Below are 18472 nucleotides of genomic sequence, written 5' to 3'. Positions count from 1 at the left end.
TATTTAAAAAAAACTTGAGAGCCTATAAAAATGATTTTTAATTCATAAAAATATTAAAATGATTGTGAAAATCTAAAAAGCATTCCTTTGATTGTAAGTACCCAGAAACTTATATGTATAAACTTCGTTTAATAGCAGGAATTCAAAAATGCATTTGGATACAATAATATCCGATCCGAAAGATCCAGCTCCAAAAATCAAGGATCCAATCCGAATCCGGATCCGAAAAAATCCTGGATCCGTCCATCCCTATAATTAACGATTAAACATTTCTCATGGGACATAAATAGGTGTCCAATTGTTTTGATTTCAAAACCATTTTTCAGCTAATTAACATATTCCATTCATGAAATAAATTATAACCGCTTCTACAGAGGAAATCGCTAATCAGAAATGTGCCATTTCCAAATTTAACCTGTGTCCTTCACGTATAAGATACAGGAAACTCTTACGAGACCAAATTTAGGAAAAAAAGTGCATCTTATATGCCGTCAAACACAGTAAATAAATAATGTATACCTTTGGTCATCATCATCACCACCTTCGGCCCCATCTCCTCCTTGAACACCATTTTCCACCTCAATATCTGGTACCAGGTAGTATTGAAGAGGATTTGGCCACATATCATCTTTAATCACCTGAAAACAAGTGAAAACTTGAGAAGTCTGCTAATGAAAACAATTAAGAGCACACAGATCAATTAAACCTACAATTTTGGCAGAAATAATGGCATTCGCACTATTCAAGCAGAAGTCGGTAGGAAAATGCAATAAATTCCTCACCACAAGAGCACAAGTTGCATGCATATGAACCAGGGCATAAGCAAGCACATGACCCCACCATCAATTAACAACGAAATTATACATGACAGCCTAACAAGAAATAATAAAAAGAAGACAGTCAAGTGGGCTTGATAACCATCTGAACTAAATTCAGAACAATTCAATTCAGGCAATATTTCATTCTAAGATTTAGTAATACACTTTTATCCATATGCCCAAAATTGTTTTATAACTATTTGTCTCCTTAAATCACTTTCAAAAGTTTGAAATTACATTTCACTATCCAGCATACAATGGACAAAGTACACCACATTGGCCTCACAACCACCAAATCCATCCAGTAGAGTAACTTCACTAAATTTAAATTTTGGTCTTAAATCCACGTTCTTAGGAAATACACAAAATCATCGACCCATAATATTTTTCTGAGATCTTTCTCAAATATCTTTATTCACAATGATAATTGACTTCAATGGATGTGGCTAAAACTGCATTATAACAAAAACATTGCAGGATGTCCAACTGTAAAAAAAACACATGAGAACACAAGCAAAGGAAGAAATGTTTGTGATGATATTAGAACCAAAAACAATTTTAGGAAGACGGTCAAGGAAGAAGAAGAACAATCTGAATCAACCAATGAGCATTAACGGTATTCTCATAAGAGATTTCAGGATGCACACAATTTCAAGGAAACTATATTCTTGTCCATATCAAGGAATGCTTCCAAAAATCCAGCTAAATGAAATTATAATTATAACCCATCAAGTGGCAAACCAAATGACTGATAATCAAGGTTCTACTGTATCTCATATCACTTGAAACCATATCAAAGATCAGAAAATCATACGCTATAAACTCAGGAACATCATCACATGACCCATATGGTAGTTACTCACGGTCAGCTGTCCTAAGCAATAGCTCACAATTGAAAATTCTGCTCATCCCTACCATACGAATACAAAAATTTGCTTACAAACATCAGATTCCATCAATACACCTCCAAACTATTCTCCACAACCATACACATTCACCATAAATACAACTTACATCTACATGCACAAGGAAGTAGAATGTTCAATAGTTGTTACCTCACCGAGTAGTAAGATAAAAAATAAAATATACCTCCACAATGCAGGAAATATAAATCAAACTAGACAAATTGACACCCATGGGTAACAGACAAAAAATGACTGACAACAATAAAAATTACACAGTAAACTGCAACTTTCACAACAATTTGACTCGCAAAAAAATAATATTGAAGGTCTACATTACTGCATTCAGTGGCTCCTCCATCCAAACCCAACTGGTAGGGGAACTAAAGAGCACAGTAACAAACCTTCAAATTGCACTGCAGAAAAACTGGCAGGAGGTATTTTCTCGAACAATTATTAAAGCTAACACCAGTTACATATGTAAGCTAACATGTACAACATAAAGCCATAATAATAGGCAGTTAATAATCGAAGTTCACAATTTCGTCCAAAGGGAATTGAATAAACTTACAAAGTGTTCATAAAAAATCAAATTAAAATAAATATCCCCTGTAAGCCATAACATCATCAATACACCTGGGTGAACCAGTACGCCACCTCACAGAAGAAAGCACTCCAAATATACAAATGAGCTTTTCCAACCGAAACATCCAGGAACAAGGCCACTCCCACTCTTTAATTTTGATTGATAAAAACTAACTAGAAGGACCAATTCTGAGTTAATATGCTGCCCTGGAAGACGAGAAATCAAAGAATGCTCTTCAGTTACAACTTTCCATTCATACAAATCTACTTCCCTGTCTTCTTAAATGCAAGATCTATTTCCTCTCCTTTAATTCAACACAAAAGTCATCGCACACAGAAAATATGGGATAGCAATTTGCTTCTAGACATCCCTAATATTAGGAACGGCTTACCATTTTCAATAAGCAACAATATTTTAATTCCATAAGCCAGAATTGTGGATATATATGTCTGCCATCATTTCCCAACTTTCATCTTCCTTCATCAGATGAAAACCTTTTCAAGTATCATTGCACAAATTGATAAACGTGATTGAAACAAGAATTAAAGGCAATGCAGGATGACATTCAAAGAAGACATGATCACTTTGATAAATATAACACATTGTGACAAAGCACAGGAGCATGATACAATAATACAGAAATTCACAAAAATATTCTGACATTGAACAATGTATTTTAGTAAATTAATCAGGGGGTCCCTGACTTTCGCACACATTGCGTTCCTGAAAACATGAATGAAAGTCAATCCATTGAGTACCATACTAATTATGGGTTATGTTCCAAAAGAGGTATCAAAACCTTATTTTTATACAGATATTTTTACTAACTAATTTATAATAATAAATTAATAAAATTCCTCCCATTACATAATTTCTTTTGAAAATATGCAGAAAATGTAAATAAGTTAAACGAGAATTTCATACCGTACCGAGTGAAACTTCCTTTCGGTGTATAAGTTGACATTCTACTTATAATGTTCACTATCAATAAAAAGACATCAAGAAGCATAACAAAACGCAACATTTGAAGCCTCATTCTTGAAACCTAAAAATTTTTACGTTAAATTCCTAGGCAGGTGACATCTTGTCACAGCATCTCTCGTGATCACGTATCTTTTGCATGCTATTAAAAAAAACATAATACATACAGAATTTGGATGATATTATGTGCAATTACGATGCTGCTGGTGAAAATGTCTAACATGAATTAAACAGCACTAAATCAGGGAAACACAGAAAGAAGCAAATTTATTTATTAATTAAATTGAAACTATTTGATAGTCTAGTCAACATTTTTGAAAAATCTCTACATTGAAGGCTGAACTACAGCTTTCTTTTTCTCTTGATACAGGAGGCTATAATAAGCAGTCTCTCTCAAAAAATCACCTTGATATCAGTCATCACTGCACTCAATCATACATGTTCGTATTGTCAGCATGTACTGCCAAATGAAACGGACAAATGTTTGTATGTACAGTAAATATTGCGGGAATTTCAAAAAATTACTTAGAGAAACTTTCGAACGTCCGCATTTAGTGTACTGAAGTAAAAGGTGTCAATTTCGAATGTACGAAAGTGTGAATTGTACTTAAGTCGAGTGTACGAAAGTCAAGGTCTGCCTGTACTTAAATAAGAAACATTTAATGAAAATATTTCATATATGCATGCACATAGAACATATAAAATACCCTCTTCAACAAGGTACAATAAGCTGAGCTTACAAATACAGTCACAATGCATTACCTAGTATTTAAAAAGCAAAATTGATTTCCTGTAAAAATTTGCAATCATAATTATAAAAATATCAAAGAAAACTCTCCATTGCTACCTTCCCGAATATCAAAGTATTCAACAATTTAAAGCACAGGAACTGAGTGTCAGTAGTCTAAATGAAGATAATGTACAAGTATTGGAATCGAAACAAATATTTCAACAAAAATTAAGGCATACATCAGCAAATATTTAGATAATAAAGGAAAGTACAAAGAAGTGAAAGAAGGGAGGACTTTCATCATTCAAGCTTCACAAATAAAACCAGTAGATATTACCTATAACTTAAAAAAACTGCTGGAATAATACCAAAAGTAATTAATGACTACAAAAAAAAAACAAAAAGGAAAAATGGCATAGCTTTATGAAAAACCAAAGACGGCAGTTACATTAAGAGAGCTTTACGTAATGATTGGTCACACAAGTAGAGAACTGCATCAAACCTATCTCAGGATAGCAGATGATACTGATACATACACAACTGACAGATCACTTGGATACATGCAAATGTACATACCAAACAAAGCAAAATTAAACAATGGTAACGAAGGCAACTAAATGCATGTTCATCATCAATACAGCATAATAACCATAACAATTACCTGCAGCATAAATTCATACAAAACTGTCATGACCATGTAGTTCCCTGTTCTATGCTTGCTACATGGCATGCTTTAGTACAATTAATACAGGCCCATAAAAAAAAGAGGCCTCAGGAAAGTAACATGATACTTCTGTAAGTCAAATGAAACATCTCATAGCTTAAATAAAACAGAAGAAACCATTCTTTGCACAATGATAAAAACCATACAAACTCTTAGGTTTAATTTGCACAAGATTTACCTGGATATGCTAAGTCTTCGGACAATGAAATGGGATTTTTTTTAAACTTGCTCATAAATAGCCCACAATGAAGCAGTCACTTTAATTCTTTTAAAAATTCAATAGATGATTCACCCACAAGAACAACACCTACGAATCTCATTGATCCATTGATCTAAAGAGATTAGTTTCCTCATTCATCTTACTGCATATTCCATAAGTTTCAACCATTGCATACTAATTTTTAACTAGTAAAATATACATATGGTCCTTAATTAAAGTTTTAGGTCACAAAAATGGGAAAGAATGAATAAGAATAGGACATCCTTGCCAACAATCAGGAGAGCACAGAAGGACAAAGAGCCAAAAACTGAACATCTCTAATTTATGGCCAGGGTTGAAAAAAATGAAAGCAGGTACTTGAACATGTTTAGTACTAAAAACTGACCACAAAACATTACAGTACAAAAAAAACAAAATATAGTTAGAGGGAATTGGCAAAATCTGCTGAAAAATATGATAAACCAGTACACTAGACATAACCTGTAACACTACACCACAAACCCATCAATCAAATAAGTAGAATTACTAAAAAAAAATAGCTATGCATGGAATGCTGAAATAAGAAATTCATTCTTAACAACTGGGTGGCAAGATTTCCCAACCCGATCTGTGGTACTGGCTTCTCTTCTGCTACAAGGAACAATGAACACCATACTAAGAAACTACACACATTTAGAGTAAAAGCACTGGAAAACAGCTAACCTGAGTACCAATTCGCTACATCAAATACTGCATAACAGTTGATCACAGGAATGAAAACCATTATTACATATCACAGTAACCTCTGAAGTTAAAAAAATGTCTACCAAGTACCAGAAAAATGAATAGGCCTTAATTAATTGACACTGATGTAGCAACACAGCTGAGCCCTGCCCACATGCAGGGCACCCGCTGTTAAGCAAAGACATTGCAAGCCTTAGGCAAGTAAGAGAAGGACCCAATAGAAAACTTCGGCAGCATGGGGATTATTTCCAAAAGAAAGTGACAACATTTCTGGATTTTGACACCTAGAACTATTCCTTTTTCATGTAACACATATACCATGCTTGCTGTAACATCAGCGAAGTTATTAATACATACATGACTTTATATAATTATTTCCCATCATCAATTCCTGTAAGAGTTCCTATTATTGCCATAAATCACTAAAATATTAGGACTTCAACAAATCTAAAATTAGTTTATATTTGTATAGAGAAAAATGGACTAATCAAACTCACTACTAATTACTTAGGGAAGCCATTATCACCTTGAACGGAAGTGAATCACATGAAGTTACAATGAGATTAAGGGGTATGGAGATTTTTTTTCCACATCTCATCTTAAAAATGTACACCAAGGTTTTCCTCTAAGTATTGCATGATATACTTTCACTTGCGAAAATTCTTCTGCCTCTCCCAGACGGTAAATGAAGGTATCCACTCCACCAATCCTATGAGTGAGAGCCCCAAAATATACCTTTCTACACTCTCATTTACAGAAATGAGCCCCTCGACACATTCTGTCATCCACTTGCTTAACTCTTGAGTGTCATCCCCTTTGGAAAATCCTGAAGTCTTTGCAGAATATGGTGAGAGAAGTTTTCCTCGACTCATCTTCAACCAACAATGGCCACTCTTAGACAATAATGACTTGGAACATTCAAATTCTGTGGATAAAACAGGAAGGACCAATTCTCCTTGGGTCTACCTCTGATGTAAAGGTTTCATTTCTAAGGAGTATTTCAGCTCTACTATGGTGTTTTATAAGGCAATGACAAAAATGACTAATCAATAAGTGGAAAACCTCAATTAATTAAATAGACAAAATCTTCAAAATTAATTCTGAAACACACATGACAACAGACAAGGGCCGATGCAGGATTTGTTTTCATTGGGGGGATTCGAGGGGGCCACAAGGGTCTGACAGGCAAACGATCTTCTCATATTTGAGATTAAAAGCAACACTCCCACTACTATTTCTGTAAAAAATATTCTCTTTATTTTAATATGGAAAGTTATTAATATGAAAATAAATGATTGAAGCTCCATAATACATTAAACCAAACGAACGTAATGATAACAGTCTTAAAAATTTTGCGTATTTTTTTCATTTACAATGCCCCCCCCTCCCTCTTAATGACAACACAAGTCCCTTTCAGCTTTTTATGAAGTTAGAAGAGACTATTAACTGCTGCATTTTGTAAATGTTTAGAACTCTGTCTTAAACTATCATACCCTGCCACAATAATTAGCAAAAAAATATTTTAGTCTACATCCCTACAATGAGAACAGCTAGTGATGATCATACCCTACAGAAATTTGCAGAACTGAAGCAGAAACCAGCAGTACTTTCATGACGGCAGTGATATTAACTGCCTTTATAAGTAGAGATACTACCTAGGAAACAGCATAAGTAAACCTAAATCACAGAAGTGCTTTTCCAACAGTATATTATAGCATTCTCACACAATGAGAAATTTCAATCCTGGTGAATGAAATCAATCATTTGTGTGATAAGCCATGAATTGGTGTAATTTTACCTAAACAGTTTTAACTAATGCAGCATTCTTGGCAGTAATTTAATCAGAAAAAGCCTCCTGAAACACACCCAGTAAAGATCTTGAGAGCTATGTTGTGTGACAAAATTTATTAACCCAATATGGCTTCAGAACTTGAGAAACACTCCACCCTTCCCTTGTAAATAATCCCTTCATGTTCCTAAAACTTTCAACCTCTCCCACATTTGTCTATAGCTCGCAAAGCCCATGCCACTATTTACAATGAGCCCTGGAAGGGGACAGGGCTCACCTGCATAGTGGCATTAACACCAACACTTAGAAACATTTCAGCAAAAGGCTGTCAACCATTATGAGAACATGTAATTAGAAATGTAACACAAGAACATGCAAATGCAAAGCCTAGTAATCCTAGCTCAGCTCAAAGCATTCCAAAAAGCATTTTCCAATCACAATACAACAAACTTACTACACTTAATGGTACAACGTACATTTTATGACCAAAATCATATTTGCTCTGGTACTCATAAATGTCCCCGAAAGAATTAAAAAAAAGTAGCATGAATAGCCAGCCATTTCCAACTGCCAAAACTTTCAGTCAAAGAAATTACGACACTATTTAAAAAAAGCAATAGAAACTCAATGGAAGAACTAAATCACATAAATGATAGAATGAAAGAACTGATTTAAGCTTACTATATTACAACACAATAAGGATTAAGAAATAATTTATCCATGTACACGTAGGTGAATAAAACTGCCCATATGTCGCCACCAGTTCGAACAGCAAAAAATAGCACATATTTGCTGTAAAGTGGTCACATGAGTTTCCATTTTTCTTCAATTTGTAGCAGTCTCCATTTTACGAATTGAGAAGTCAGAAAAAAATATTTTTTGTGTCAACACCATACATTGTAACTGTTGTGGTGCAGCCAGAAGGTAAGTGTGACCCACCGATGGGTCACACACAATAGATGTAGAACTCATTCATTCAGTGCATTACTTGACACCACTCCATGATTCCACTTCAAATTGGAGTAACAAAATTGAAGATGGAAAAAATGAAATTAGCATCATCTGGGAGGAGGCACCACCTAAAATTGACCGCAGTTTCACACCCGGGTGGTGCTTAAAGGCCACCAAAGCAGTTCCTAGGTTTAGTATTCCAAAACAGCTGCCCCATGTTCCTCCAATTTCCCTGTACCCAAAACCCATAGCGGAATGCCAGATTGTGGCACAAACTGATCAGGGGCTAGATCCTATGTGTGACCCACCGGTGGGCTTCACCAGTTTCCACTCAGGGAGCAAAATTCAGCTATACAACAAACATGTAAAGTACACAAACATTAAAAAAATAATCATTAAAAATAGTAACCTCTGCAATATCATCGGCAGATGGATCCCCATGGTCTGTGAACCAACTGAAAAATGTCTTTTGTTCAACTGCACGCTTCCTTCCTTTGTTGGCATTCCTTTCTTTGGGCTTTTTCGTAAGATCATTTCCTTCTTTCCATCTAATTGGGGTGCTTTGAGAGGCTGGGTTTCCTGCAACAATTACACTTGTTAGATTAGCTCATTGATATCAAATAATAAATGTTAAGATACATAGAGAAAAAAGTTAATACCAGTCGATCCCAGGTGGAACTCTTTAGTTAGGACGTCATTCTCAAAGTATGGGTTGTCTTCAAAGTGGAAATTAATCCTAAAAAAAAAAAAAATAAATAAAAATCAAAATTAAGAATTTCATTCGGCAAGTAAATGAGGTAAGGAATATACTTAACAACTAATCAATAATTCAATTACTGGGATGAGTTTAACAGGTACACGGGTATTAATCAGGTGTTTAATAGCATATGACCATATTCTACAAGATAGAAGTTTGTAACAAATGCACACAATAACTAAACAACTTGCCATTACAGCCACATAGTATATATACTGAGCTTAAGCAATTACTCAGTTACTTAAAACAAAAAAACGGAAATTTGAACAATAGCACACCATAAAACTGCTCTCCAGGATGCAATAACAGAAAAAAATTACAACAAACCTGTATCCAGACTTAATATCATCAAATTCTTCAACTTCCAGTTTACTGAGGAAATGAAGACAATCTTCTTCGTCATCCTCCAGGATAGCCATTATTTGTGGATGATTGACGAACTAAACCATTGTTAAGGAACCTTAAGAATGTTTTGCCATTTTTAATTGTGCTCTCCAATAACCCATAAAAAATAAAACAATTAATGGTAAGGGGAAGGTACAGAAGTGGGAATCATTCACAGAAGGAGCTACAGAAATTGATGTGATGTGTAATAGCCAGGTTACAATTCCTGAAGCTCCTTACATAGTAAAAATATGCTGATGACAATAATATTACAGCCTAAAATTCAAATATACTAACATAATTTATCCCATTATAAGAAATTCTACCTAAATTATCAAATACATTTCACAATATCTCAGCTTTTTTTGCAGAAAAAAGTCATTCTTAGATGACTACCTAAAAAGAATGGAATTTAACTGTGCATACTGATTAAGAAGCTTTTAAGATATGGCCTCAGAAGTTATGAATGCCAAAAAGTATGATACACCTTTAGTTTTGGTATTTTATACGGATCCTTCAAGGATATTTGTACCTACAAAAATGACATTTGAACATAACAAATTGAAAAATACCCTGTATTACCAGATATAAATTAGTTATTCATTGGATGAAAGATATAATGCCATAACTTTGAGGCTCTGCTAAGTCAAATCCATAAGATAGTCACAGCTTTCTTTTGCAAACAAAAGCTTGAAAAGCAGGCTGTTAAGTGAAAAAATTTTCAGTATCCCTTTCAAGGTCATAATTAATACATATGAAAATGTTTCTGAATAAACTACACAGTTTAGGTAGGCTAAAGGGTGTGATCATATGTTTAAGTGTTCGATGAAAGTGTGCAAAGAAACCCTCAAATACATACTTTCCTGTTTATGTGGCACAATATTAAGTATATTATACACGAGTATGATCTACAAATATCAAAAACAACAAAAAATAGCCCATACTATGGAAAATTAGAGGAAAAATGCCCTACTCCGAAATGCTGTGGTTGGCTTGCCCAGTCCAGACATGCATCATAAAAAATCATATTACCTTTCACATTAGCTTAAGTTGGAAATGTACACTAAAGGCTGTTTTACACAGGGCACAGAATTGCGCAGGTTAGAGCTGCATTAATTTCTAAAATGGCGTGGAATTGCGCGAATGCATTGCACAAAATTAGAACAGGGGCTATTTTGCAGTCTCACACCCACACATTCTCGTATGTGTTCTAGCAATTCACTGCTTTTCATGACGCAATTTTGATTGTGCCTTCGCACATACCTCAGATTGTGCAATCCGTGTACCGTGTAACACGGCCTTAATAACAAAATTATCATAATTTGTACTCATTTTAAAGATATAAAGTTGAGATTAAATCCATTATGCAACACAATTACTGTACACCATTGTGAAATCTGCAAATTTAGACAAATGGAATAAAATTTTGGCACTGAAAAATGGTATAAAACCCAATCAAAATTACTTCTTTCAACGTTAAACACATTCAGTGCCGAGCATACCAATTGATGTGGTCCCGTCGAAGCAGAGATACGGAGCTCTGCCAGTCAGGCTCGGAGCCCTTTCACCGCCAGTATTTGACTGATATCCACTTCAGTGTCTTCCGATCACGTGTATGGCCTTCAGCAAGCTTCCCTCTTTCAAACCGTGTGCGCCATTTGTAAAAAGCAGTATTTGGACGGAAGTTATGGTACGGGAACCGCTCTATATTTTTCTTTCCTATCTTAACGGTCGATTTTGAAGACTTTCATGAAAATCGGGTCCGCACCGAATGTGTTAATATCCTTGAATACATAGTATGTATAAGTAATTTTTTAAGGGAAAATAGATAAAAACTCAAAACCGTTCTACTGGCATTGCTCTCACACGCTTTGATGCAGTTAATGACACATGCGCTGACGCTAATAAACAAGGCAGCAAACTAATTTGTAAGGACATCTAAATCCACACCACAAGAAGGAGAGCAAAGTTAAAGACACTCTGTTATGGAGAGAGGTATCTTGAGCATGTCTACAATTGTCAGCCCAGACAACAATCTAGATAGGGATTTTGATCATGGACATCATGTAACCAAATGTTACAGTGAATAAACAGTCTAATATAATAATATTTATACTACTCTTTAGTATTTATAACTAATATTAAGTATTTGCCGGCCTGGAATTGGTCTACAGTCATACGTATAAAATTCTGAGCATCCATTGTCAGCAGGCTTTATGCCAGCGGCAAAATTGTGATGTATTCCTGATTATACATCTAGAACGAGATTTCTTGATATTGTGAGGCATGACATCATGAAAATGAAACAAAAATGGAGGAAAACTTGTATTGATTAACTAAGTCTCCCAATAAGGCCAAGCCTGGAAATCATCAAGTACTACAGAGATCTCAAACCACCTCAACCTTGTCTCAAGAGACTTTTCAAGTATATTGATCTCAGAATTTCTGAAATCGAGACTCCCACAGCCCTTAATCCCCAAGTTAACCAAAGTTAAGTTAAATTAAGTTAATCCCTTAGTAAACCAAAACAATTTTTGGGTTACGGCATTGAATGCTACAGCACTCATGTCCCCAAAAAGCGTGCAGCACGGATCCAAGATTTACGTGACAAATTAGGGGAAGCATTGAAAGAAAAATTACAGGTAATGCAATTAATGCAGGCAGCTGTGTCCTATCATCCTCATGAAAATCTATCCCATAATAAGCACACCTCAGTAACACAATGGGAAAAGACGTTGCACTTAAGATACCCAGGTGGAGTTACGAAGTTATGAAAAGTTGAGGGATAGCATATGAAGCTTTGAATAAAAAAGGGGCAAGGACATCCACTAAGCCATAATTGTATCAAATTTGAAGACTGTACCTCATTTAGAAGTAGTATAAAGATACTTCACAATCACGCATGTCCGGTTGCATACCCACAGGAGCCTAAAGATCACCACAATCGCGCATGTCCGGTTGCATACCCACAGGAGCATAAAGATCACCCATTGAAGTCTCCAGCACAACACTTGGGGCAAAGTTTTAAATTAAACTGAATTTTGAAGTCACAATTTGGAATCCATAGAAATTAAAACCACAAGGTATTCATAATACATACTTAGCACTTTTAACATAACAAATACAATAACCCCAAATATTGCATCTATTTGTGTATTTTCCCCCAGGCTGCAAAGGTGTAACACTTTAGAGAGAAAAGATAGCTCAGAAAACAAGACATTTCGGTTGCATGCCACCAGCATACTTTGGTCACCCACATCTCTTTTCTCTAGTAAAAAAATTGACACATCTTAAAAGGTTTCTTCAGGAGGCATCACGGGATGCACAAAAATGAATGCCTAAACATATTCAAAGGCTTTTCAAGTAAAGAATAACATTACCAGATTCTTCAACATTCTACGACCAACAGATAACCAACAAGTGATGGCATGTAAAAAACAGCACAATGATAGGATACAAAGTTGGTAATTTCATTTCACTTATATCATATGAATCAATGTGATGATAAGAACTTGAACCAAGGATTATGTAACAAAACAACAGCAAAATCTCATTTAAATCGCCCAATTGGGCAAGTCATTATAAAGGTGTCACAGGTTGCAAAGACTATAAAAGCACATCTAACCCACAGTATACCCATTGGATGCCTTCATCCAGGCTGGTGATGTCGAAGCTAACACAGCTACTAGGGATTGACCACTCCACTACCAAGTTCCCTACCACCAGCGGATGCCATTTCCAACAGCAAAACTTTCCCATGCTTGCCAACATAGATGCCTGATTGGCTATGGTGTGCACATCATATTCTGCATCTAAACCTTACACAATTTTCAAACATGCAGAGTATTACGTCGTTCCGTTAGTAACAGCATTCACCCAAACCTAGCATGAATATATCAGCACTGCTCACTTTGCTAGCTCAGCTTTCGCTAGGAGGAATGCACTAATTACCCATTCCTTTATTAATCAAATTTTCTTTTCTTAAGAGCCCACCAAGTGCCAGCATGGAAGGGAAAAAAGGTAAATACCCAAATTTTCAATGCAGCTGGGGGGAAGGGTTAAGCAGGTGGGGTTGGGGTATGAAGATTTTTAACTTGAATTGGGTTGCAGAGCCACAGGAGAATCCAGGTCACCCATTTAAGTCTCCGAAAAACACTTGTGGCAAAGTTTCAAATTTAACTGAATTTTGGAATGCATTTAAAACCACATAGAATTAATAATGCCTCCATAGCTATGTAAACATAATAAAAATCACAATCCCAAACACTAAGTCCATTTACCCAATTTCTTCCAGATATCAAAGCCCTATATACAGTAGATCCTCAGATATATGACCCTCAGTTATACGATTACCTCACTTATACACAGATCTTTTTGGTCCCGTGCTGATTTTTTTCTTCACACGAGCAGGCATGCTGCACACACATTACACAGAGATGCAAATAAAGAATAATAAATTTTCAATAATTAGCAATGCTATTTGTTAGATATTATGTATTAGTAATTAAAGTAGATGAATGTTCATACAGAATATCTATCTCAAACGGAAGATTTTCTAGAAATTTCCCAACTTTATACTTTCTGTCACCCCCGCGACAACGCCCAGATGAACCGTTAAAAATTTCCTGCTCCAAAATGTTCGCATCCAAGGATATAAAAAATGATAATCGTACTTCTAATAAGCACATACTTCAATGGTGAATCAACACGATGGTAATAGCAGCTTGCCTTATCTCATTCCGCAGGCTAATCCCTCCTCCGGAGATGAATGGAGCTGGGGGGAAAGCTGCTTACGCAGCACGCTGATCAAAACTGTCTCAACTTATACTTCAGTGGGTTTAAATGAAACATGGTTGGACCTTGAATAGCTACTAGCTTAACTCAGCAAGATGGAAAGATTTTATTTTTAACAGAGCGGGAACATCCTCGGAGAACAACTAGCGTTGTCAGTTGTCACGTAATCATTGAAGGCAAATTCAAGATGTGAAAGATAAGTTCCTTTTGACTCACTGAATGTCTTAGCACCATAAGATCAAATTTCATACAAAAAATTCCGGTTTTGTTGTCAGAAACGGGAAAGTAAAACATTATGCCTAAAGGTCCCAGCATGGTATACGCAGAAGGATGCCGAGAGAGAGCCACTACCCATTTGATTCCATCAACTCTTGCTAAAATTTTATCTGCAAATTCCTTTTTTAACAAGAAGACATACAAAGAAGGGAGGCTACAAGGAGCATATTTTCATATCCTCCATCATCATATCCCATCCAGCAAAATGAAGCATTTGAAATATGAAAATTCATACAGTGAGTTCTCGTTCTACGTCACCCCGTTTAACGCCATTTCGCGATAACGTCACGAAAATTTTGAGACCGTCATTCGTTTATCGCACTTAGGCTTTGCAATAACGTCAAGTATTTTAAATTTCGCTTGAAAAAAAGGCGAAGCGGCAGGCGTTGCATGTTGTTCGTTTTGTGGGCGGTAATACAGTCAGTCTATACAAAGTGTAAAACGGTGTTTTTTATTGATAATAGGGTAGTTTCCTTCATCAAAGAAACCAAAAGGCATTGATTGCGATTTGTTACCCACAATTACTGTATTCATAATATACAAATTATTTCGTTTTAGAAATACCGGTTTAGACAAATGGCAATGGTCCATTATTATCCTCATTTGAAAAGGGCCAGATTGGCGCCCATGCAATGCCACTCCACGTGACGTCACAGGGACCTAGTTTCTATAGGAGAAGATAGGAGTTATACATCGTCTGAGATTACCAATGCATGCATGAGGCGCAGAGCTCAGGGAAACATGTCTTAATAATCACCTATTAAAACTGGCTAAGGTTGGAAAGTTTTCTTCGTTTGATAAGGTATTAATAAACCTTTTTTAAGCCAAGCACTACCAGACAGCAAGGTACTCAGCTACCCTCTAGCATCCTGCGTCCTATCAGCGCTCAGAGCCTCGATCAAGGTCACCTCACAAGGCGGGAGGGGGAACCAGAAATACGTCACACGGAGAGATTTCCTTACCCGTCGCGCGTTCGCGCGCTTGAAAATTTTCACTCTTCATTTAATCGCGAAAAATAGATATCGTCATTTAAAAATCTAAAAGCGTGAAATACGTACTCCAGGAGTAATAATCTTCCAATGTAGGCAATAAAAAAATAATAGGAAACCACCCAATTGCGATTATGGTTTTACCAAAAATTTCTGCAAAATGAATTCTTGCATAGGTGCGCAAGGTTTTACTTGACATAATGGTTTTCAGGAACCTTAACAGTGATTTCAAGGCATTTTTCCGTGTAGATCTCGGAGCTTTTGTCGCCACTTTTTTCGCAGAGTTCCCAATAATTTTGGTTCCTGTAACTGCGACGATGTTACAGTGATGATGATGCCCAGGCGGCCACCATAGCGAAGCCAAAAAGCAAATGCTGGAAGATGCAAAAATGGAGAAGGATTTATGTCACTACTGCTATTGTTGTCGACGTAGACAGGAACTCGTATTTCTGCGATAGTTGGCATTCCCATCGTAAAAAATGCCCCAGATATGATACGCTAACATTTTTTTCGTGTAGGAATTGTGAGGTCTAGGAGCCGATATTCACTTTTTACATTGTTTCTTATGGGATATTATGCTTCGATTAACGTCATTTCGTTTAGCGTCACATTTTTCAGGAACGGTAACTGACGTTAAACGAGGACTCACTGTATTACGTGATTAAAATGAACTATTTCTAACAAATGTGATAACTTTTCAGAAGAAAGCAAAATGGCGGATTAGATGTCAGTAAATATAATACAGCGTGCTGGTTGAGGCATTAACAATAGTTTCATGCAATTAATACATTAAGTGAATACATCAGTCATTTATATTTGCCGGCCTCGGTGGCGGCGGGGTAAGTCCTAATCCCAGCCAATCAGTAAGTTGCAGGTTCCAGTCCCACCAGGGTAAGTTACCCCTATCCAGGGCATGGTTGTTTGTGTACGTTAAAATGTAAACATTTTATAACCCCAGTGTAAAAGGTCGTATAGAGCTGTTTTTGGTGGTATGGAATTAAATAAATTATATGCAGAGCCCACATCCACAGAAAGCAATGCATATTGTTTGTGCATCGAAAGCAAACACGTTACCTTACTTCATCTCCAAGATACACACAGACTGTATACTAGCATAGGCACTATCATAGATCAAATTCAAAAATAACAAAGAAAACAAAAAGTAAACAGTCATCATATCATGGGTTTCTAGTAGTACTTATGCGAAATAATAATGAAATCTAATTCACATAAAGCAAACAGACTTTTTCCAACCACAGAACATTAATCTCTGACCACACTTCATGTACCCAGCAACATACAAACTCAAAAGAAGTTCAGCAGGATGAGAAGCCTGCACAGATAATCTGAGTGACGATAACATTAGATGACTGGACAATCCCTCAGGTCTCTCACCCTTAACTCAAGCACAATTGTTAATGGCGGTTCATTTAGGCACTGAGCCTTACTCTTTGAACACTCAATTACATTGGCGGGCAATGACTAAGCTGGACAATCTTAACCAACGGCTTCTCCTTCATAATTGTTTAAAGAACGAAAAGTAGTCTTTACCAAAAATACATTAAATTACATGCACCTATGCATGCTAACTTTTAGTCAAATGCTATAACTTCAAAATAGCACGACTGGTAAACCCACCACCACCCCTAAGTACCGGCATTGACTCATATGAGAGTACTGCCATTGCTTAGGGCAATGAATCCCAACTATTGTATAAAGAATAATATTTATGGCAAATAGGTGAGTCAGAGAGGAAAATTGTCATCTCATTTCGCAAAATAGCACGACTGGTAAACCCACCACCACCCCTAAGTACCGGCATTGACTCATATGAGAGTACTGCCATTGCTTAGGGCAATGAATCCCAACTATTGTATAAAGAATAATATTTATGGCAAATAGGTGAGTCAGAGAGGAAAATTGTCATCTCATTTCGCAAAAGATTTAAGCATGAGAAGATGCCAAAATAGCTGTGTTGTGCCATGAAGCAATACAACGTGGTTTCCCAAAACATCAATCAAATAGCTACATGCAGGAATACAAATTACAGCTTATAAATTGAGTCAATACACATTGGCAAAATACATACACAGCAGTTAACTTTTAGATACAATGACATACAACAATATCATGAGGCGGGAGTGATGGCGCCTCAACAGTCTTTTGTTAAATGTACTAAGACTTCACGTGCATGATCTACGTATATATACTACACAATTCCATGCCATGTGCGAGCAAAATTATGATTCTGAATGAGGATCCTGGGCCACTAACATCGACCACGAATACTTAAGTACGGACAACAACATTAATTCATAACATACTAAAAGACCCGCGTGTAAACCAAAATGGCGGCGAAAGCAAAACACGTTCCCGCACAAATGCAAATTACTGATTCATTTTAAAGTAAAAGTACTAAAGGATACAGTTGTCACCCAAAAGTTTGGAATCCGCTTGATTATGTCGTTCCGTTTCTCGAAGAAGGGTTTCCGCAGTTTGTTGTACTTCTGCTCAACTTTGAGGATCTCTTCGCTGGCCCTTTCATTCAACGCATCGATCTCGTTTTGGCATGCGTCAATTTCCTCTAAGGCATTTTGCGTTTCGGCATCGTAGTCTCTGCCCTCCTCCCCATCGCCGGATCCTTCGAGCTTCTTCAGTTTTCGCGGTGTCGCACCCGACGCAGACATTTTTGGTATATTATATCGAAACGTAGTTCACACGTCTATGTCGCCTCAACAACTCTACCTTTTCAAACCGGCCTGATGAGGGACACTCTGCCTCTCGGAATTTCACTTGAATTCATTTTTCTGATTCGTCTCTGGTGAGAGGCATCGACCAATTGTAGAGA

The 18472-nt window shown here is 36.4% G+C and overlaps 1 protein-coding gene across 2 annotated transcripts in view; it reads right to left on the bottom strand.

Annotated features, from left to right (window-relative positions):
- Positions 1-18393, bottom strand: part of LOC124171801 (protein SET-like) — a 31336-nt gene extending 12943 nt beyond the window's left edge. For both annotated transcript variants that reach the window (XM_046551120.1, XM_046551121.1), the window contains exons 1-5: positions 18051-18393; positions 9509-9621; positions 9084-9160; positions 8834-9003; positions 520-638 (exon numbers count right to left, since the gene is read on the bottom strand). In XM_046551120.1, the coding sequence (XP_046407076.1) occupies positions 520-638; positions 8834-9003; positions 9084-9160; positions 9509-9621; positions 18051-18311 (740 nt within the window). In that variant the 5' untranslated portion in view covers positions 18312-18393. The remainder of the gene's footprint in view (positions 1-519; positions 639-8833; positions 9004-9083; positions 9161-9508; positions 9622-18050) is intronic.
- Between the last annotated feature and the right edge of the window lie 79 nt (positions 18394-18472).

Source organism: Ischnura elegans, chromosome X, assembly GCF_921293095.1.
Source record: "Ischnura elegans chromosome X, ioIscEleg1.1, whole genome shotgun sequence".
NCBI classification, from domain to species: Eukaryota; Metazoa; Arthropoda; class Insecta; order Odonata; family Coenagrionidae; genus Ischnura; species Ischnura elegans.
The sequence above is the reverse complement of the archived record's forward strand: the minus strand, read 5'-3'. Positions and strand labels throughout refer to the sequence as shown.